The sequence below is a fragment of the Salmo salar genome, chromosome 21 (genome assembly GCF_965601325.2).
Source record: "Salmo salar chromosome 21, fSalSal1, whole genome shotgun sequence".
Taxonomy (NCBI): Eukaryota; Metazoa; Chordata; class Actinopteri; order Salmoniformes; family Salmonidae; genus Salmo; species Salmo salar.
In genome coordinates, this window is record NC_138311.1 from 23,451,520 (window position 1) to 23,476,169 (window position 24,650).

The following is a 24,650-nucleotide window of genomic DNA, read 5'->3' on the forward strand; positions in this document are numbered from 1 at the left end:
TTTTCATCACTTTATGTTGAATTTATTTTTAGTATTTTGTATTTAACCTTTATTTAACTAAGCAAGTTAGCTAAGAACAAATTATTTTTTACAATGACGTCCTACCCCAGCCAATCCCTAATCCGGACGATGCTGGGCCAATTGTGCGCCGCCCTATGGGACTCCCAATCACGGCCAGATGTGATACAGCCTGGAAACATACATAGCATTAAGATATTGCATGCAAACCCGAACCTTATAGGTAATCTCAGCATCGTTTTAAGCATATCCACCACCTCTGCAATATAAATTCAACAATAGACAGATTCATCGATCAAATTATTCTGCAATAGAGAAATACATATTTCTTAATTACCCCTTTGTGTTAATAAAAGCATGTCTCTGCAGGTTTACATATTAATCATAGTGTGTCACACTTTGCTCCTCTCTCTCTCTTTCTCTCTCTTGTTCTATCTCTCTCTTTCTCTCCTACAGTTACACTAGGACAAGGTTTAAATATCTCTGTTTGTCTGTGCTGCTGCCCTTTAGAAGGTGACAATGAGGCCCACTTATTACAATCACTGTCTCTAATCAAAGGAGAGAGGGATGAAGGATAGGAGAAAGAGAGATGGAGGGAGGGTGAGAGAGAGGGGGGAAGGGGGAAAGGGGGTAATGCCACCCAACTTTGGAATATGCATAGGCTCTTGTAGAGCTCAGACACTTCTGTTAGCCTCTGTCAGTGTTCAACCTCAATGTTGCTACATTGAACCATTAAAGGTTCCTCCAAGAACCCATCAACTAACCGAATGTGCAAATATGAACCATTGACTAGCAATGGTTCCCTGAGGAACTCCAGGGGTTCCCTGAGGAACTCCAGGGGTTCCTTGAGGATCTCCAGGGTTCCTTGAGGATCTCCAGGGTTCCTTGAGTCATCACGAATTCCGAGAGTGTAGAGAACATTTAACACAGACTGTTACCAAACCAGAGAGAGAGAGACATTTATAGTGTTGATGCTGGTGTTAAATCAACTCTGTAAGTGTTAAATTAACACTCATTGGTGTAAAATAACCCCGGTGTTGGTGTTAATAACCAGTGTTAAACCAAAACTACACCCATCATTATCATATTTGCCAGCATGCTTTATTGCAAGTTGATTTTTAGAATTGTTTCTGATTTACAAGTAAATATTTTAATATGCAATTAATAACATTATTATTTAAATATGATAACCAAGTGGTAACTATTCAAACATTGGGATAAACATAGGCACTTGAGGAACTCAACTTGTATACACCTCATTAAGCTACAAAAGTGTCAGTGCTCAACCGTAACATTTGTTGACAATACAAGAAAACAGATTAACCGGAGTGACGTTTACTCTCATGGGTGGCCAAAAATAACTATCTGAAAGCCAAGCCCCTACTAAACCATGCCTCCAGGCCAATAACCTAACTAAGTGACCCAACTAGCTGGGTCAAAAATAACCTGTATGTTCTGTCCACTATTTACTAGTGATGGAGAAACAGAGCTTTCTGAAGCATTGGGACTTTCCAGCCAATTGTGTCGAAAATAGGTTCATTACTCGAGGATTTGATCAACACAGTGTACACTAGTGACACCTGCTGGTGAAAAGAATTTAGACCAGCCAAATTATTATAGACGATGTCCCACACGCCTTAGCCTTTTCTTTTCTTCTACCGAAACCAATACCAAATCAATAAGGTGGTTGTTTGACAAAATGAAGCTTCGGACGTCATTGATCACATGCTTCTGATAAAGTAATACAGGTATCGGCACACTGCTTTGACATACACTGCTTAGCGATTTGGACGCAGGCTTGGTTTGACTGGGCTGTTGACTGAGGGCCAGATATTTATAGAAAGCAGCTGGATTCCCCTTCTCCTGAACCTTTCCCCTGGAACATTGGTGTAAAAGTTAAGTGGCTGTGTAATTGCATCACGCTCAATAGAAATTCTGGGTCAAGACTCAGTAGATGTTTCCAAAGGCCTTCAGCCAGCCAACTCCAGCTTGCCTTTTGTATTAGTGTCAGCGGAGGCAGAGAGCCCTGCATTCAATGTGTTGTGGTACACAAGATAAAACAGGTGTGGGTTAGGATTATCTACAGTATTGTAGCTACAGTACTGTTTATACAAAGGATTTTGCATAAAATGTTCAGGGGCTTCGGGCGTAAAGAAGGGATCATCAACTAGATTCAGCAGCGGGACGATATTTTTCTTGAGCAGCTGGTCGGGGGGCCGGAACATAATTACAAATCATTTGTAGACTGCAAATTGACTGCAAGAAGCCCAAACATATATAATATTTGACTAAAACATAATTTCAAATCTTGCTTACATTTCTATACGATTACGTGTCTCTATATTATGTGTGGGAATACTTGGGAACAGATTTCCTGAATTAAAATCACTTGGAGCTGATTTCCTGGTGTTAGTCTTTCATAAAAATGAAAACTTAAATATGTAAAGACCGCCTTAATTCAAAGCAAATAAAATAAAATGTTATTTGTCACATGCGCCGAATACAACATCCACGACTCGGTGAAGCATAAAATATTACAGTTTATAATGTCCCGTTGGTAGGATATACGTGCTTTCAGTTCGTCCGATTTATTTTCTAGGGATTGAACGTTAGCTAGCAGAGCGGAGGGCAAGGGCAGATTAGCCACTCGTCGCCTGGTCCTCACAAGGCACCCTGATCTTTTACCTCGGAATTGCCGTTTCCTTCTTCAGCGAATCACAGGTATCGGGGCCTGGTCGGGTGTCAACAGTATATCCCTCGCGTCCGACTCATTGAAGATTACAGTTTATCATAAAATACTCCAATCCCAGTTCTGATGTTTAGAAGTTCTTTTCGGTAATAGGAGGCAGTAGCAGCAACATTATGTACAAAACAAGTTACGAACAACGCCAAAAAACAAACAAAATAGCATGTTTGGTTGAGGGCCAATAAGACGGCAGCCCTACCCACCGGCGCCATCATGAACTTAGTGCTTGTCTTACGTCTATAAATATAGGTGTGGTACACTTCCTGGAGATTATAAGCGCAGTCTCTATGTATTTTATTCCTACCTACTAAATAATGTGCGTTTGATCTCACTTGACTACCTCTCTAAAGAGGGCACAGTGTTCTGTGTGCTGGTATACAGTCATTTCAGGTGTTCTCATCACTCTGACAAACATCAGAGAGAGAGAGAGAGAGAGAGAGAGAGAGAGAGAGAGCTATTCAAATCCATAGCTGCCATTGTTTCCAGGGTGAGAGAGACACAGCTGAAGCTTCGAAGAAACATCTCAAACATTAATCTATAGCAGGTAAATAAAGTAGAGCACATACACTACCGATATATCAAATGATAAAAGTTAATTGATCGCTTTTCTTGTTTGCACAGCTGGAAAGACAGAGGGAATATTATAGATAGGGTGGTTGATGAGTCCACACTGACATATGAGCTCTTTATTGTTAGATAACGGGATGTTAGATAATGGGATGTTAGATAATGGGATGTTAGATAATGGCAGTCAAGCTGTGGGAGAGGTTCAAGAGTACTGCAGGGACTCTAATACAAAGATGATTCATTGTAATTAGTTAATAGATAGATAGATTGATCTGATCGATGATCAAACCATGCACCTCTGGCAGGGGTAAAAGTACACCAATATATCAAGGACCAAACACAGTAAGGTTGAATACTTTTTTCCGGTTTAGTTTAGTTTATTAGGATCCCCATTAGCTACCACACATGCAGCAGCTATTCTTCCTGGTGTCCACATAAAACATACAAATACATGATAAACAAAAAGTACAAAACATTTATAGACAAGAGCAACATATGATATTACATTAAATTCAAAATGAAACATTAAATAAGAGTTATATATTAGAAAGACCAAGAGACAAAAATACAATTTACACACTATTCTGATATGCATAGACAATTACTTAATAGTAAGATAATACATTATCACGTGTCTACAACATATTTGGATGGACAGCAAATAAACTTTCAAGCCATTTTTCTCCGTTTCACTGTTTGCGTAGTTACGGCTCTTTGCCTTTGTATGGCAAAGCGGGTAACTGCAGTCACAACAAGGTGGAACATAGCCAAAGTGCAGTAACTTCAGTTATTGCTGTTTGCCTCAGTTTGTACTTGGATTTTGTAGTTACTGCAAATGTCACACTCCATTTTCTCTGAAACGGAACATAATTGAACCAGTACACTTTGTCATAAGATAAAACAGATACTACAAAGCCTGATTTCAGTTTTAACTCAATTTTTTATCAAAAGTGTAGTTACTGCGTTTTGCCTTTGTAGGACAGTATACATTACATATATCATAAGACCCTTCTTTGACGGGCTAGTTATACCCTAACACAGTGGTGTTAGGAAATACCTGGCCACATCAAGCCTGCAAGTCGCATTATGCTTGCAAAGTGATGTGTATTTCCCATTGGGATCCAGCCAGAGTAAGGACATCTAACAATTGGAACTCTTAATCATCCACAACCGTTTTCATTCAGAATGACTGCCAGGGTAGGGAAGACTGATTACTTAGACTACATAAATCATCTAAACTGGAACAACCATCTCAGTAATGGGGCATACTGTAAGTCCAACTAACAGATTGTATTAGTTTACTTCTGAATCAATACTTCTTGCCTTTCAACGAATCATTATTTCCTTCCAAAGGATAATTTAAGAACCGTTTCTTCCAAAAACGGTTCTTAAGATGTTTAAGGTTCTAAGTAGAATCCTTTGCCTTATGAAGAACCTTTGTTCAGATGAATACGGTTCTTGGTAGAACCTTATCCCTCTACAAAGGACCCTTTTAGAACCTTTTTATATATGAATGTAGGGAAAAGAGGCTCATCTCTCTCTCTCTACTCCTCTCTCTCTCTCTCTCTCTCTCTCTCTCTCTTGCTGTCTCTCCATCGGTCTCTCTCTGACTCCCTATTCTCTCCCTCCCTCTTTCTCTCACACACTCCCTCCATTTCTTGTCTCTTCCCGTCTTCCTCGTCTCTTCTCATCTTCCTCCTCTCTCTCTCTCTCTCTCTCTCTCTCTCTCTCTCTCTCTCTCATTCTCTCTCTCTCTCTCTGTCTCCCTCCCACTTTCTCTCTCTCAATTTCTCTCTCACCACCCTGCGGACATGACCTGTTTAACATGCAATTTCACACATCTCTCCATCTTATAATTGCTTTTCGATACAGCTGCTTTGTTTGATAGATCTGAAAAGGCAATCACTGTCTGTCGCCTTACGTCTTGTAAATGTCTCCCCTCTGCGGGATCGATAGACAGCATTTTAGGGCCTTAGGACAATGGCAGAATGTCCTCTTGTTGTGTTCTTGGCATTGGATTTTTGTTTTGTGTCGCTGTTCTGTGTTGGCAGAGCCCAGGGAAAGAACATTCCACATTATCTGGGAGATAGAATAGTCTCATCTCACTCTTTTGACAGGTTTTGAGGTTCACACACACACACGCACACGAACACACACACACACACACACACACACACACACACACACACACACACACACACACACACACACACACACACACACACACACACACACACACACACAGCTGGATGTCTTTAGTAATCCTGCCAGGTTAAAAGAAAACAAGTGTCAAACTGTAAGCAGTTACAAGTATACCAGTGTGCAGAAGCTTGTGCATTTGCATGAGTAGCCCTTGTGAGACAATGCCGTAGCAACTCCTATGGTCTTATGTCTTGCCCTGTCTTGGATCTGTTTAGCCAACTCCTCCCTTACGGAAAAACCTTATGAATTTCACATGTGAACACGTGATCGTGTGTGACCTCATGAAATCACATTTGATTTAAGGGGAAGTTAATGTGATAACATGTGAAGCAACATATGATAACATAAAACTACATGTGACAACATGTGAGAACATGAGCTCATGTGAAATGAATGTGACAACAAGCAAATGCAAAATGTCAATATGTGATAACTTGAAACTACACGTGACATCATTTGAAAACCCAGGTGTCAAATCTAATTTAGAATATTTTACTTTGAAAGGCATAATTGACGTTAATTAAATTTAAACAGTCATGGTCCCCTGCAGGTTTTGTCTAGTTCCCGGTTTGTTCCAGGGATGTCCCCAAGGACATTTTTAGAACGTTCTGTCATGGTCCCCTGGAGGTTTTTGTCCAGTTACGGTGAAAATATGCTAAATATAGAACTAGTTACTGTATTTTTACAGCTAAATACAGGTGTTAATAGACAGTATGATGATACTTGGGAATCAACCTCGCTTGGGATTTGATCTCACAACCTCCTGGTTGCTAACTACCTGAAGTTCCTACTGCACCACCAGGTCTGCTGGTGTAATGGATACATTTCTGCACTTTGCCTAACGTTGCAGTAAAATAAAGTAAATATATACTACTTGGTGTTATTTCTATAAAATGACAGTATACTGTTGTATTCTGATTACAATTAGTGTAAAAAACTGTAATTTTGTACTGTAACAACACTTGGGATTTGAAATAAAAACCTCTTGGTCACTAACAACCTGAAACATCCTGCTACAGTGCAGCTATAACACCAGATCTTTCGAGCATGAAAAAGATTTGGCCACGGACTTAATGCATTTCTGCACTTTGCTAAAAGCTGCCCAGAGTCCAAGTCAATAATTGTCCAATTATCACCACCAATATGACATCAACATAAAACTAGCAGTGCTCAAGGACACTTGACATAGAGTTCACATCAGGGGTAGGCAACCCAGTTCCTGGAGTGCCACAGGTACTGCAGGATTTTGTTCTAACTAGACCACACCCGACCAACTGAGCCAGTTGATCAGTTCAGTGATTGCCTAAATTCAACACACCTGGTCATCCAGGTCAGTTAAATCAAAAACATGAGGTGCTTGCGGCACTTCATCCCTGGTATACATTAACACTTTGGGGATTTCAACTTGCTTCTTCTTGGTTTGGGGGTGCATCAATGTTTTTGCAGAGCCACCAGGTTCGTACTTATTCATACTATGTTAAAACATTTTTTAAATAATAATAGATTAAAAAAAATTGGAGAAAAAAAAACACGAAAAATAAAATAAATATAAGGGGATGACGGTTAGGGCACAGTGTTGCTACCTGGGGGTACAAAAAGGTCAAAGGTACACTTCACAGGAACACATATGAACTCACATGGTACAGTTCAGTACCTGGTAGGTATAATAGGATATTTTTCTACCCAATATTTTGAATATAATGTATGATCATCACTGTGCTTTGATAGGTGGGGGCAATGTACTGGTGGGGGCATTATCATATTTTGGGGCCTGATCAAATATATGTGTATTTATGCCAACCGTCAGTCGAAGTGTTGTAACCGTTTAATTGTTTGATGGTTATGCCAATGAAAGTAGAGCAATTCCTTTGGCACTGGCTGTTCTTCAGACTTTTTAAGAGAGTGTGTCAGTGATGAGCTTGTCTTTATAGACTAGAGGTTATTGTGGATATTCCATTAACTTAATGGCAAGTTGTTGCTGTGAATTTGTCTTTTTTTACTGGAATGTTATTGTAACTCACTGTGGAGATGTTGCCAGTAACCTACAGAACTCTTGCTGCCACTCAGGGTTGCCAGGTATCGCTAAAATTACTAGCCCAATGACAACTCAAAACCTGCCAGCAAGAGAGGAGTTGCCATATTTATACAATAAACACATTTTCCATAATTGTATTGAGCCAATTAATAAGGAATATCGACGTAACTTGTAACTACGTTAGAAGCAAAATTTTCACCAAAATAATAGTTATTGTGAACTATGACATGACTTAGTAAACTAATTGGAATATGTTGCAAGAGAAAATATAATTTGCCCTTCTTAAAATCGGCAGATAATTTTACATTAACGGATGTCGATTTAACTCATTTCACTGCTATGATTAAGCATTAAGGCACCCTGTGGGTTTGTGGTATATGGCCAATATACCACGGCTATGGGCTGTTCTTAAGCATGACGCAACGTGGAGTGCCTGGATACAGCCGTTAGCCGTGGTATATTGGCCATATACCACAAACCCACAGGGTGCCTTATTGCTATTATAAACTGGTTACCAATGTAAAATACATTTTTTGTCATACCCATGGTATACTGTCTGATATACCACGGCTTTCGGTCAATCAGCATTCAGGGCTTGAACCTCATTTATAATTGTAAATAAATCCCTTGTGCGCATGTGCATAACTATAGATAAATCCGACAGGAGAGTTTGAGTGATGAAAGTTGGACAGAGGATCTCGAAATCTCTGAGCAAGAAACACTAGGACGAACTTCAAAACAATTGTTAGGCTATTTCTGGCAATTGGGCTCTTATCATGTGCCAGATATAGACTAAAAACATTTGTAACTGGCCCATTTGCAAGATTGATTTGTAATTTCAATAGGCATAGGCTACAGACTAAAATCTGGGTTTATAATTGTAATTGAACTTTGCCGTGGTTTGCTTGGATAGATGCAGGCAGCCTATAGCCCCTGATAGGCCTACATCTTATTTCAGATAGTCTACTGTAGCCTAACGATCATGCTGTTTAATCAGCTTCTTGATATGCCACACCTGTCAGGTAGATGGATAATCTTGGTAAAGGAGAAATGCTAACAGGGATGTAAACAAATTTGTTCACAACATTTTGTGCAAATGAACATTTCTGAGATCTTTTATTTCAGCTCATGAAACATGGGACTTTACATGTTGTGTTTATCTTTTTGTTTAGTGTATTAAAAATTGTTTCCATTATTTTCACCGCAACTCAGTAGCCAGTAACTTACTGTAAAATTACAGGAAACTTTTTTGTTTTTAACAGTTTGTGCCATAAGCATATCTAAAGTATCCTATAAGTTTAAATGCGATTGCAAGTGAGGCATGCCAAGTTCATTTGCAGAACGGGCCAAAAAGTACCTTAGTGCATTGCAATTGACAGTAAATACACTATATATACAAAAGTATGTGAACACACAAATCGAGCACACCGCCATGCAATCTCCATAGACAAACATTGGCAGTAGAATGGACTTACTGAAGAGCTCAGTGACTTTCAACATGGCACTGTCATAGGATGTCACCTTTCCAACAAGTCAGTTTGTCAAATTTCTGCCCTGCTAGAGCTGCCGGTCAACTGTAAGTGCTGTTATTGTAAAGTGGAAACGGCTAGGGGCAACAATGGCTCAGCTGCAAAGTGGTAGGCCACACAAGCTCACAGAACGGGACTGCCGAGTGCTGAAGCAAGTAGCACGTAAAAATCGTCTGTCCTCAGTTGCAACACTCACTACCGAGTTCCAAACTACCCCTGGAAGCAACATTAGCACAATAACTGTTTGTCGGGAGCTTCATTAAATTGGTTTCCATGGCCGAACAGCCGCAGACAAGCCTAGGATCACCATGCTCAATGCGTCGGCTAGAGTGGTGTAAATCTCACTGCCATTGGACTCTGGAGCAGTGAAAACGCGTTCTCTAGAGTGATGAATCACACTTTACCGTCTCGCAGTCTGACGGATGAATATGGGTTTGGCGGATGCCAGAGAACATGCCAGGAGAACACTACCTGGCCCATTGCATTAGTGCTAACTGTAAAGTTTGGTGGTGGAGGAATAATGGTCTGCGGCTGTTTTTTACATGGTTCAGGCTAGGCCCTTTAGTTCCAGTGAAGGGAAATGTTAACGCTACAGCATACGATGACATTGTAGATGATTCTTTGCTTCCAACTTTACAGTTTGGAGAATGCCCCCATGCACAAAGCGAGGTCCGTACAGAAATGGTTTGTCTGGATCAGTGTGGAAGAACTTGACTGGTCTGCGCAAAGCCCTGACCTCAACCCCATCGAACACCTTTGGGATGAATTGGAAAGCCGACTGCAAGCCAGTCCTAATTGCCCAACATCAGTGTCCGCTCTCACTGATGCTCTTGTGGCTGAATGTAAGCCCCGCAGCAATGTTCCAACATCTGGTGGAAAGCATTCCCAGAAGCAGCAAAGGGGGGACCAACTCCATATTAATGCCCATGATTTTGGAATCAGGTGTTCAATGAGCAGGTGTCCACATACTTTTGGTAATGTAGTGTATATAGCAAAATACTAATACAGTATCCTATTAATGTAGAAATGTCATGTATAATGACTGTACAATTCACCATAAAATGAACAGCAATGGCTTACAGTGTAGTTTCATGTTATCAAATGTTGAACCCAAAAATGTCACATGTGACAACAACATGTTTTTGGAATGCTTTACACCTGACATTTCACATACCCTTTTGCGTAGCTGGTCTTTCATAACTTCTTTGTAAGGATACTGAGAATACTAAATATTCTCTCAGACTCATAGTTTGTGTTTGTTTTGTGGACAGGCTGTAAGATGCTGTTTGGCTTCTGAAAAGAGGCAAGGCATTCGAACAACAATGGACACATTTACCCCTCCCCACACACACACACACTCACACACACCCTTTACTGTGTTGTCACAGTAACACGGCTGATCTCTCAATCTTGTTTCCCAGTGAAAAGCTCTGTGTGTTTTGACACTGAGACAAGCCAAATGAGACAAGTGGATGTTTGCGGTGGGGTGGACAATTTGTAACCCAAGATTTTTTGTGTTGGACTGTGCACTCCTGTGTTGGAGTCCTTAGGAGCGCACGTACATGTGTGTGCGTTGGTGTTGGTGTGTATTTGTGCGCACGCGCGTGTGTGTATTTATCATACAAACTCTGTAATCCACTGTAGTCCTATTTGGTTGTTGTTTCTCAGTAGCAGAAAGTTGCGGAGGCTGGGATTTTAAAAGGCTGGCAAACAGTAGCTATGCAGTGAGCAGACAGTGAGAGTAGAAAGAGCTGTCTGGATTTCTCCCTTCACTAACATTAGAGAGAAACCACCACACAATCAGGTCAGCTACTGCCTGAAGGTGCTGGGCAGAGAGAGGAGAGGCTGGATGGGGAGAGACAGAGAAGGAGATAAGGAGAGAGATAACGACAGATAGAGAATGAGAAAGACGAGAATTAACAGGGGTAGAGATAGGAAGAGAAAGAAGACAGGCTGTGTGCACACTGCCCACAAAATGAGGTGGAAACTGAGCTGTACTTCCTAACCTCCTGCCAAATGTTTGACCACCTTAGAGATACTTATTTCCCACAGATCATACGGACCCACAAAAAATTTGAAAACAAATCAAACATTGATAAACTCTCATATCTGTTAGGCGAAATACCACAGTGTGCAATCACAGCAGCAAGATTTGTGACCCGTTGCCATGAGAAAAGGGCAACCAGTGCAGCACAAACAACAAGATGACAAGATAACGCCGACGGAGAAGGGCGACATCTTACGAGTTCCAACCCAACTTTGCTATTTAGTGACTTTTATCATGTTTATCTTTCCTTTCTTTGTACAGAAAGACCATACTATTATCACATATGACCGCCAAACACTTCTGGACATCAGATCGACAGTTACTAACCTTGATTTTGACTTAAATACAACTTCAACTCTGACTCAGCTGTTCCACTGTTCATACCGGACCCTAATCCTTTGTTCTATGGGCTACCAAAACACAGCAGGCGTAAACGTGGGAGACAAGGTGGAGTCCTAGTGAAATTGAGGCGAAGAGAAACTGAACGGCGCTCCCCTCTGTTCTATTGGCAAATGTCCAGTCACTGGAGAATAAGATGGATGAGCTTTGTTAGAGAGACCCCTATCAGAGGAAAACTGCAATATTATGTCTTTCTGAAACGAGGCTGGATGAGCTGACCACCATTGTCCCTGTTCCCAAGAGCTCCAAGGTAACCTGCCTAAATAAGTATCGACCTGTAGCACTCACATCTGTAATTATGAAATGCTTTGAAAGGCTGGTCATGATACATATCAACAACATCATCCCAGAAACCTTACTGTAGACCCACTCCAATTCGCATACCGCCCCAACAGATCCACAGATGACGCAATCTCAATTGCTCTTCCCACTGTTCTCTCCCACCTGGACAAGAGGGGAAATAACTATGTGAGAATGCTGTTCATAGAACTACAGCTCAGCTTTCAACACCATAGTCCCCTCCAAGCTCATCACCAAGCTAGGGACCCTGTGACAGAACCCCTCCCTCTGCAACTGGATCCTGGACTTCCTGACGGGTCAGCCCCAGGTGGTGAGGGTAGGCAACAACACCTCTGCCACGCTGACCCTCAACACGGGGCCACCTCAGGGGTGTGTACTCACTGTTCACCCACGACTGCATGGCCGCGCACGACTCCAACACCATCATCAAGTTTGCTGACGACATGACTGTGGTAGGCCTAATCACCGAAGGCGACAGGGAGGAGATCAGAGACTTAGCAGTGTGGTGCAGGACAACAACCTCTCCCTCAACGTCAGTAAGACCAAGGAGCTAATCGTGGAGTATAGGAGAAAGAGGGGAGAGCACGCCCCCATCCACATCGACGAGGCTCTTGTGGAACGGGTCGAGAGCTTTAAGTTCATTGGCATGTGTGTATGTAGGTTTGTGTCACTAAGGACTTAATAACATGGTCCACACACACCTGCACAGTCGTGAAGAGGGCACGGCAGCGCCTCTTCCCCCTCGGGAGGCTGAAAAGGTTTGGCATGGGCCCTCAGATCCTCAAAACGTTCTTCAGCTGCACCATTGAGAGCATTTTGACTGGCTGCATCATCGCTTGGTACGGCAATTGCACTGCCCTTGACTGCAAAGCGGTACAAAGGGTGGTGCGGACAGCCCAGTACATCACTTGGGCCGAGCTCCCTGCCATCCAGGACCTCTCTATCAGGTGATGTCAGAGGAAGGCACAAAACATCTCCAAAGACTCCAATCAAACGGTACCGGAGCATCGGCTCTCGGACCAACTGGCTCGGAGACAGCTTCTACCCCCAAGCCATAAGACTGCTAAATAGCCAGACCCTATGCACCCTACGCACACTCACTAGACTTTATATACACACCATATACACACTACACTGTCACTCCCACACAAATCTCTCAGACATTCAAACACTACATATGCACACACATAACACACACGAGCATACCGACACAACACAAACAAACCTACATACACACACACACACACACACACACACACGCACACTCACCATTTGCTGCTGCTACTCTGTTCTTCATTTTACTCTTATTATTATCTACCCTGATGCCTAGTCACTTTACCCTGCCTTCATGTACATATCTACCTCAAATACCTTATTATTATCTACCCGGATGCCTAGTCACTTTACCCTGCCTTCATGTACATATCTACCTCAAGTACCTTATTATTATCTATCCTGATGCCTAGTCACTTTACCCTGCCTTCATGTACATATCTACCTCAAGTACCTAATTATTATCTATCCTGATGCCTAGTCACTTTACCCTGCCTTCATGTTCATATCTACCTCAAATACCTTATTATTATCTATCCTGATGTCTAGTCACTTTACCCTGCCTTCATGTACATATCTACCTCAAGTACCTTATTATTATCTATCCTGATGCCTAGTCACTTTACCCTGCCTTCATGTACATATCTACCTCAAATACCTTATTATTATCTACCCGGATGCCTAGTCACTTTACCCTGCCTTCATGTACATATCTACCTCAAATACCTTATTATTATCTATCCTGATACCTAGTCACTTTACCCTGCCTTCATGTACATATCTACCTCAAATACCTTATTATTATCTACCCGGATGTCTAGTCACTTTACCCTGCCTTCATGTACATATCTACCTCAAGTACCTGGTTCCTCGGCACATTGTTCTGGTACTGGTACTCCCTGTATATAGCTCCACATTGATCTGGTACTGGTACTCCCTGTATATAGCTCCACATTGATCTGGTACTGGTACTCCCTGTATATAGCTCCACATTGATCTGGTACTGGTATTCCCTGTATATAGCTCCACATTGATCTGGTACTGGTACTTCCTGTATATAGCTCCACATTGATCTGGTACTGGTACTCCCTGTATATAGCTCCACATTGATTTGGTACTGGTACACCCTGTATATAGCTCCACATTGATCTGGTACTGGTACTCCCTCTATACAGCTCCACATTGATCTGGTACTGGTACTCCCTGTATATAGCTCCACATTGATCTGGTACTGGTACTTCCTGTATATAGCTCCACATTGATCTGGTACTGGTACCTCCTGTATATAGCTCCACATTGATCTGGTACTGGTACTTCCTGTATATAGCTCCACATTGATCTGGTACTGGTACTCCCTGTATATAGCTCCACATTGATCTGGTACTGGTACTTCCTGTATATAGCTCCACATTGATCTGGTACTGGTACTCCCTGTATATAGCTCCACATTGATCTGGTACTGGTACTCCCTGTATATAGCTCCACATTGATCTGGTACTGGTACTCCCTGTATATAGCTCCACATTGATCTGGTACTGGTACTTCCTGTATATAGCTCCACATTGATCTGGTACTGGTACTCCCTGTATATAGCTCCACATTGATCTGGTACTGGTACACCCTGTATATAGCTCCACATTGATCTGGTACTGGTACTCCCTCTATACAGCTCCACATTGATCTGGTACTGGTACTCCCTGTATATAGCTCCACATTGATCTGGTACTGGTACTTCCTGTATATAGCTCCACATTGATCTGGTACTGGTACCTCCTGTATATAGCTCCACATTGATCTGGTACTGGTACTTCCTGTATATAGCTCCACATTGATCTGGTACTGGTACTCCCTGTATATAGCTCCACATTGATCTGGTACTGGTACTTCCTGTATATAGCTCCACATTGATCTGGTACTGGTACTCCCTGTATATAGCTCCACATTGATCTGGTACTGGTACTTCCTGTATATAGCTCCATTCTTGCGTATTTTATTTTATTCCTCATGCTACAGTTTTTTACATCCACTGTGGCTCTTTTCCCAATCACATTCCTTCCTCGCCGCTGTGTTTTGGCCAAGTTGAAACCAGCCTCATCCACAAAGATGAATATGTGGGGTGTTTGCCTGGCTTCAATCTCCATGACTCTAAAATAAATCCACAAGGCAACATAAGAGTTAGGCTATTACAGTAGTTTACATTATACCTAAAAACATGTCATTGTGTGTCTCTGCCCTGTTTGGTTTAGTTCAAAACCAGTTGTGTATTTTATAGTCATCTTACCTGGACTTATTGGTTCCTGAGTTGCTTGACTCGTTCAGAGTTCCTCTCAAAGGGGACAGTGTACAACTGCTTCATCCTGACTTGATGTTGTTTCAGGACTCTAGAAATAGTTGTTATGCTTACATTGTGAATATTTCCAAATGTAATGTTGTCTGCCAACACTCCCCCGTCCCGAATCTCTGAGTTTTATGCCATTGTTTCTGATGACCATATCAACGATTGCAGTTTCCTGCACAGCAGTGAAAGTCCTACCTCTCCCGTCTGTGGGAAGTAACCGTTGGGTCCTAAGCAGAAATACAGAAACAATTACACACAAGTGGGTTTGGAGGCTTTGCTCAATTTAATTCTGTAATGTTGAGTTCAGTCAGATGCCCTTGCAGAATGCACATCTTACCTGTTGTTTTGCTGGAAATTTCTCACAATAGATGCCACTGTTGAGCGTTGCAGATTTGGCTGCACTGTGTATAAACTGGTGGTGTATAAACCTAACCAACCAGCCCTATACCCCAATCATATCTCAGAACTTCAAAATACTGTCTCTTATAGTTTCCCTGGGAATTAAGCTATACCAGCATTAATCACTGCATTGTTGATTTTTTTTGTGGAATGAAATCAATGTCTCTACTTCCAAGTAAAAAAGGAAACACCCATTGGCCATATTGCAGGGCAATTTTGGTATACCATTTATCACAAAGTTATTTATTTATTTATCACTTCCCTTTATCCTTCAGAGAATCTGCCTCTTCTCTCTCTCTCTTTTCTCTCTTTTCAGATAGAAATAAGGCATCAGACAAACTGCATGTGTCCATAATATTCTTAGATGCTCAGCTGCTCATTTAATTTCATGTATTTCATAACACACACATTATTGTCTCGTCCCAGCCAGACAATAGACCTCTATCCAAATGGAACTGAGCAACAAAGAAATCCTCTGACTGGATCCTTATTTTATATTCATAATTTTCTTCAGAAAAAAATAATATACCTCCAAATGGGATTTTGATCAAAGCAAAACCCCAGGGGTAAAGTGATCTTGTTTTTCCAGAGTGCAGTCATCATGAACAACAAGGTTAAACAGTCGGAGCTTGTTTTTGTTTTGGACAATTGTTCTTGTCTGACCTTTGGATAGAGAACACCTAATAGCATCAATTTACTTAAAAGAAGTAGTATTCCCCAGAGCGCTGTGTGTGTGTGTGTGTGTGTGTGTGTGTGTGTGTGTGTGTGTGTGTGTGTGTGTGTGTGTGTGTGTGTGTGTGTGTGTGTGTGTGTGTGTGTGTGTGTGTGTGTGTGTGTGTGTGTGTGTGTGTGTGTGTGTGTGTGTGTGTGTGTGCGTGTGTGCGTCCGTAAGGGCAATGGAGAAGTTTGGTAATGCATGACAAGTATGCTTAAACCAATATAAACCCTGGTAGCTTTCCAGGCTGCTCTGGAGAGATGGAGGGATAAACGAAGGGAAGGATGGCGGGATGGAGAGGGGGCCATGAGGACATTTAGACAGATGGGAGCTCCTGTTGAGAGATGGAAACACGGACCGTGGAGATGAATACAGTGCGTCTTTCTTTATCAAGTCCATCTCTCCTCTCTCGCTCTCTCGTTCTCTCTATTTGACTTCTCCATCTCTCCCCTCTCTACCCCCTTTACGTCCCTCTCCTTTACCCTCACACACTACCTCCCTCTCCTCTAGTTACCTCCTGTTGGCCTCAGCTCTTGTTAGATTTTCCATGCAGTATGTAGAGCAGTGTCTTGGGGTGAATATTCACACTTCTCCCAGTAGGAGAGAATGTAATACAGTCTGTATTCACTGGACAAACTAACACCTCCATTGTATCAGAGCATTATAAAGTGCCCTTTGGATGTGACAAGTTGTGCACACACACACACAGTTTCTGCTTAGGATGTTTGTGCTGTGTTTTATAACCTGCTGCAAAGCACACTTTTCTAGGAATCCTTTTTTTTGTCATATGTGTGTGTCTTGAGATTCTGAATGGATCCTTGGCACTGGGACACTGCTGCCTGTGTGTCTTCTGTCTGAATGCCTGCTCGACTGACAAAGGCCAGAGGCTCCATTGTGCCTAATCCTTCAAGTGTGTGTGTGTGTGTGTGTGTGTGTGTGTGTGTGTGTGTGTGTGTGTGTGTGTGTGTGTGTGTGTGTGTGTGTGTGTGTGTGTATGTGTGTGTGTGTGTGTGTGATTGCGCCTGTGTGACCTCGCCTAGCTTCAGCTGAAATTACATGTGTGAAATGTAATGTCTTATTGAATCAAGCTCCAGACTGAGATGGCCTTAGGGTCACTATGGTGATGAGAAAGGCCCATACTACCTCTGTAGCTAAGTATCATTCAGTCACACTACAATAACAAACAAGTAGCCATTGGCCACTTTCTGCTGGTGGTTATCTCTCCAGGAGGAGTGTTGGACAGTGGACACCCCTGCTTTTGACTCTAGTATGCTATTGAAAACACTATTGAAAACCCTATTGAAAACCCTATTGAAAACCCTATTGAAAACACTATTGAAAACACTATTGAAAACCCTATTGAAAACCCTATTGAAAACACTATTGAAAAGCAAGAAACAAAACAAGACAAAATGACTGATATGAGCTTGTTCTTTATGGTTTGGACTGGGAGTGGGCTGACTGTTGAGTGGTACACTCTTAGAAAAAATATGCTATCTAGAACCTAAAAGTGTTTTTCAGCGGTCACCATAGTACAACCCTTTGAAGAACCCTTTTTGGTTCCAGGTAGAACCCTTTTGGGTTCCATGTAGAAGCCTTTCCACAGAGGATTTTATATTGAACCATAAAGGGTTCTACCTGGAACCAAGAAAAGTTATACAGTACAATGGGGACAACCGTAGAACCATTTTGTAACCCTTTTTTTCTACGAGTGTAGGGGAAACAGCCCATTCTATCGGTGGAGACAAAATGTGTTAACTTTGGACTGATAGATATAAAGTACTGTCCTAGGTTGTGTCACAAATTACACCCTATTACCCATGTAATGTGCTACTATGAGGGAACACTATAGGGTGTGATTTATTCATTTTTGATGAGATTGATGAGGCATGGAGAAGTGGTTAGGGGTAGAGGCTTGTAGGTCAATTACAGATGAAGTAAGTCACTTGACTACAGATGGGGACGTCTCTCTCTCTCTCTCTCTCTCTCTCTCTCTCTCTCTTTCTCTCTCTCTCTCTCTCTCTCTCTCTCTCTCTCTCTCTCTCTCTCTCTCTCTCTCGCTGTGTGTGTTTGGGATGTGAAAGTCTTCAGCTATTTTCTGCTCTCAACACTTCCTTGATATTGAAATAAGCAGGGGATCAGTTGGTGTGTTTGTCTCTTCCTCATGACATTTTTTATTTTTTAATTGGTGATTATTTGTGTACTTGTCTGACATTTTACTGCATTGTTAGGAGCTAGTAACATAAGCATTTCGCTGCACCCGCTATAGCATCTGCTAAACTGTGTACACAATCAATACACTTTGATTTGAGTTACACAACCAATACAAATTTACGTCATTTACAAATACAAAATGTTCCATCATCAACTTACAAAACACAATCATAAAAACAAATGCATTCTTCAGTAAAAAGGTCACCAATTAGCCACCTGAATTGCCCTAGCAGCACCAAAATATAACATTTTAGAGAGATTTCTCCTGCTATATCACTGGGCTATCCTCTCCTGTTCTACACAACAGGACAAACACAGGGGGAGGACAAGAGAGGGGATATGGAGAGGAGGGACATACCAAAATAATTTATGTTCAAACTTGGATTGTTTACACAAAATGTTTCTTCATTTCATCAACATTAGATGTTCAGCTGGCATGTTTACACTAACCTCTCCCTCTCCCTCTCTCTCTGTCCATTCATGTCTCGTTCAGGGCTGAGTGCAGCTAAGCTGTTGAAGGAGAAAGGGCTGAGTCCTGTGGTTCTGGAAGCTAGAGATCGGGTTGGTGGACGGACCTTCACCGTACGGGTAAGACCTCAGTCAAACCACAGGCAAAGTGCCAGTCAAAGTGCAATCCCTATAAGAATCCAGTTTTCTCTCTGATGACAGTACCAGGTCCCTCTGTAGATGCTGTCTAGCAGCTCTACTTGTGTTCAAATGTAAAGCATTTTCAAGCAACTGATTTGGTTAAAGATTTAAACTAAATTGATCTCTGGGATTAGGATTGTCCACTTCTTGTCTGATGAACCCTCTCTCGCTCTCCCTCTCTCTCTGTCCCCCCCTCCCTCCCTCCCTCCCCCCCCCCCTCTCTCTCTCCAGAATGAGCAGACTAAGTATGTTGACCTGGGTGGGGCCTACATCGGGCCTACACAGAATCGGATCCTCCGATTGGCTAAAGAGTACGGAGTCGAGACCTACAAAGTCAACGAGGAGGAGAGGCTGGTGCATTATGTAAAGGTGTGTGCGCACTCCAACCCTGTGTGTGTGTGTGTGTGTGTGTGTGTGTGTGTGTGTGTGTGTGTGTGTGTGTGTGTGTGTGTGTGTGTGTGTGTGTGTGTGTGTGTGTGTGTGTGTGTGTGTGTGTGTGTGTGTGTGTGCGCGCGCGCACATGCTGAACCCAGTGCGGGACCACATAGGCCACGTCTGTCCCTGTCCTACTTATTTCATTGAACAGAACAAACACAGGACAGATCCATGATAAATCCATGGGTCTCTCTGAAACACTGTTAGCAGGGCTTGGCTGCAGTTAGTATTGACCACTTCCATTAAACCTGGTGTACACAAAATCCTAACATCGCTGAGCCTCTCACATTAAAACGACCGTTTTTCCTGTAGTTTTGTTTGTCTTGCCAACGTAGTGGTGCGCGGACTAAACCATCTGGCACAGACAGGGGGTCACAGGCTACATGCATGTAATCATGTGATTAGATTTAACGCTCAGAGCAGCCTCAGAGCAGCCTCATAAACGTTTTCAGTCAGACACTCACGCTTGCCATACGAAGCTGAGATAGCCAACGTTTTGAATCGAATAATATTGCTTGTGAACTTCAGAGCTGTAACGATTTGACACTCTGGTTTTGGTTGAAGGTGAGTACAAACCCATACTGGTAGCAGTCATTGCTCCTGTTAAACAACGTCATCATCTCACTGGCTTCTTCTCTGCTCTTATTGGCTATTGCTGTCTCACACTAGAAGAGCATTGCTGATTTTGTGCCGATAAATTAAAACCTATTTGAAAATATTGGGCCGTCTGGCACTGCTCAAAGACGAGATCGATAGCCCTCAGATTGTGTCTCTGACAAGCTCACATGAAATGTGACGGCCGCGCATCCTGTGTAGGCAACGACATGGGGATTTTGTCTCCGATCTCAAAAACCTGTCTGGGACAGCTAAATCGGGGCCAAAATCGTGTAGTGTACACCCAGCTTTAGATAGCCAGAACAGAATCTGTTTTCTCACATTCTAATGCACAGGAAATGCATGTCTCTCTTCCAGTCATGACTATCTGGCCATGCTTGAAAGGTTTGAACACTATTGGGCCATGCCAGAGAACACATGACCTCACTCAACCCTTACCCCTAACGCTAGCACTCATGTCCACATCCTGGTTCAACCCTAACCCGCAACCACAACCCTAACCCTAGCTTCATGTCCACAACCTGGTTCAACCCTAACCCGCAACCACAACCCTAACCCTAGCTTCATGTCCACATCCTGGTTCAACCCTAACCCGCAACCACAACCCTAACCCTAGCTTCATGGCCACATCCTGGTTCAACCCTAACCCGCAACCACAACCCTAACCCTAGCTTCATGTCCACATCCCTGTTCAACCTTAACCCTAGCCTCAACACTACCCTTAACTCTAACACCTTGGGTACATGGCCCCGCGTGTGCGTCTTCGTGTGCCATAATGCACATGTTGATTTTGTCTATCCCTACCAGATGTGATTATGACACGCAACTATGAGCCAACTATATTCATTTGGGGACAGGTATAACGACACATGAAACATCATCCATGGATGTGCTGTTGCTAGCAGTTTCTCCTGGGAGATGAACATTGATCCCCTTTTTAGCTGGTTCTTTGTAGAATTTTGACCCGGATCATACAAAAAATTTTATGTTTCTCTATTCGGACGATTAAGCCACACATAAAAAGATAAACCTAGTTAGTTTTTAGTTAATTATCTTTGATTAATATCTCCTCGTTGTCTTTTATACAACTACTGTTTGTGCGGTTGTATCTTCGTGAAAACCAATAAGGAGATGGGAAATGCGGGACTTGCCGAGCGGCTCAAATAGAACCAAGTTCTATTTTAGTGTTTGGCATCACAGACGCATGCTTAAGCGTGCGATCAGTGTGGATAAAATGATTGAATAACAATGTACGTGTACATTTATTTTGAAACCCTCACACACGTAACGTGACCAGTTTGGATCCTTGTAACCCTAGCTTCATCAAAATCAAATCAAATGTATTTATAAAGCCCTGTTACAAGTGCTTATACAGAAACCCAGCCTAAAACCCCAAACAGCAAACAATGCAGATGAACAAGCACGATGACTAGGAAAAACTCCCTAGAAAGAAACCTAGAGAGGAACTAGGCTCTGAGGGGTGGCCAGTCCTCTTCTGGCTGTGCTGGGGGGAGATTATAAAAGTCATGACCATTAAGGCCAGATCGTTCTTAAAGAGGTTCAAACGTTTATAGATGACCAGCAGTATTAATTACCTCAGGAGTAAATGTCAGTTGGCTTTTTATAGCCAAGCATTCAGAGGTTGAGACAGCAAGAGCGGTGGAGAGAGAGAGGGAGAGAGAGAGAGGGAGAGAGAGAGAGGGAGAGAGAGAGAGGGAGAGGGAGGGAGGGTCGAAAACAGCAGGTCCGGGACAAGATAGCATGTCCGGTGAACAGGTCAGGGTTCCATAGCCGCAGGCAGAACAGCTGAAACTGGAGCAGCAACACGACAAGGTGGATTGGGGACAGTCAGGAGTCATCAGGCCAGGTAGTCCTGAGGCATGGTCCTGGGGCTCAGGTCCTCCAGGAGTGGAGACAGAGAGAGATGGGAGAATTAGAGGGAGTATACTTAAGTCACACAGGACACCAGATATGACAGACTGACTCTAGCCCCCCGACAGGCACGAAGTGACGCACCCTTCCTAGGGACGACATGGAAGAGCACTAGTAAGCCAGTGAGGCAGAGAATCCCAGAGCTGGCCAGGCAGAGACAGGACGGATCTTCACTCCTTGCCATTCACCTTCTCTCTCCTGGGTCAGACTACACTCAATCATAGAACCTACTAAAGAGATGAGTCTTCAGTAATGACATAAAGGTTGAGACAGAGTCTGCGTCTTTCACATGGATAGGCAGACCATTCCATAAAAATGTAGCTCTATGGGAGAAAGCCCTGCCTCGAGCTGTTTGATGTCCACATCCCTGTTCAACCATAACCCTAGCCTCAACCACAACCCTAACTCTAAACCCTACTTCACATAGTTCTGATAACAATATTGTCCTTTCCAGCATGGCCATCTAGTGACTACCCGCCCTCTCTGCCTGTGTATCAACCACATGACCCTCAGTGCACCTAGCCTCTCTCCAGCATTAGCGGTGAGCGCTAGCGACTGGAGATGCTAATCTCTGCCTCAAGGAGTTTTCTAATATAGTTTATCCTCCTCTGAGTGGCCCAGGAGAGAGGGAGGAAGGATAGATAGAGAGAGAGAGAGAGAAAGACAGAGAGAAAGAGAGAAAGAGAGAAAAGAGAAAGAGAGCTGCAGCCACCCCCATTTCTCTTTACCTCTCTCTCTTTCTTTCTCTCTCTCTCTCTCCAAAATATTCCTCCATATCTTATTATAATAGGTACACCACTGTTCTTAACACACAGCATGCTGTACCTCCTTATTAGATTGGTCCCTCTGGTTCCAGCCATATACTCAGGCTAACCTACTGTCGCTACTGTAAATCAATAGGCTCTCTGAACTGGTTAAGATGGCACTTCTCTTCCTGTTTCTACTGTATGGGCCTTTGTTTCATACAATGGTGTAAAGTATTTAAGTAAAAATACTTTAAAGTACTACTTATGTATATTGTGGGCTATCTGTACTTTATTTTACTATTTATATTTTTGACATCTTTTACTTTTACTTCACTACATTCATAAAGAAACGATTGTACTTTTCCCTGACACCCAGAAGTACTTGTTAATGGTCCACTTCCTACCCTTATCAAGAGAAGATGGTCGTCCCTACTGCCTCTGATCTGGTGGACTCACTAAACACAATTGCTTTGTTTGTAAATTATGTCTGGGTGTTGAAATGTGCCTCTAATCAAAAGGGGACCATCGCGCTCTCCCAGAATCTTGGCTGGTGCTTGCTTTGCAAGTGTTCATTTTTACATTTGGTCATTTAGCAGACACTCTTATCCAGAGCGTCTTACAGTCAGTGTATTAAACTAAGGTTAACAAGAATATACAACAGTCATAGCAAGTAAAGAGATTATGTTACCGTTACAGAGAATGTTGTAGTTAAGCGTGCTACTTGCAAGTATATATTTGTATTAGAAAATTCGAATTAACTTATTACAAAATAGGCCAAATGAAATGTAGTTCAGACCAGTGAAATACAAATGACAAAATAGGTATTGAAAGTATTGAAATACCTATATCAAATACATGAAACAGAAATACTGCCCATCGTTGGCACTAGCTACCTGCACTACTGTAAAACATGATATTTTCGCATACCCAGAATTATTACTATCTAGAACGCAAGTACGGGTATTCAGACGTGGCAGTAGTTTTTAGGGACAGTACCCTAACCGTAGCTTCAGGTCCACATCCCGGATCAACCCTAACCCTTAACAATAACCCTAACCCTAGCTTCATGTCCACATACCAGTTCAATCATAACCCTAGCTTCATGTCCATATCCCAGTTCAACCCTAACCCTAGCTTCATGTCCATATCCCAGTTCAACCCTAACTCTAGCTTCATGTCCATATCCCAGGTCAACCCTAACCCTAGCTTCATGTCCATATCCCAGTTCAACCCTAACCCTAGCTTCATGTCCATATCCCAGGTCAACCCTAACCCTAGCTTCATGTCCATATCCCAGTTCAACCCTAACCCTAGCTTCATGTCCGTATCCCAGTTCAACCCTAACCTTAGCTTCATGTCCATATCCCAGTTCAACCCTAACCCTAGCTTCATGTCCGTATCCCAGTTCAACCCTAACCTTAGCTTCATGTCCATATCCCAGTTCAACCCTAACCCTAGCTTCATGTCCATATCCCAGTTCAACCCTAACCCTAGCTTCATGTCCATATCCCAGTTCAACCCTAACCCTAGCTTCATGTCCATATCCCAGTTCAACCCTAACCCTAGCTTCATGTCCATATCCCAGTTCAACCCTAACCCTAGCCAGTCTTGCTTCTGTAGACACAGACTACTAAGAACTGGACATGGTCTTTTTGCGTCACTATAGTCCACATGCTTCTGAGGAGCTCCCATTCTTAGAGTAACCAAATGCA

General features: G+C 42.6%; 1 protein-coding gene across 1 annotated transcript in view; it reads left to right on the forward strand.

Annotated features, from left to right (window-relative positions):
• The window catches only part of mao (monoamine oxidase), a 51,766-nt gene that overhangs the window by 4,518 nt on the left and 22,598 nt on the right, over positions 1-24,650 (forward strand). The window contains exons 2-3 of the mRNA XM_014164473.3: positions 19,056-19,150; positions 19,442-19,579. Coding sequence (XP_014019948.1) covers positions 19,056-19,150; positions 19,442-19,579 — 233 coding nt within the window. The remainder of the gene's footprint in view (positions 1-19,055; positions 19,151-19,441; positions 19,580-24,650) is intronic.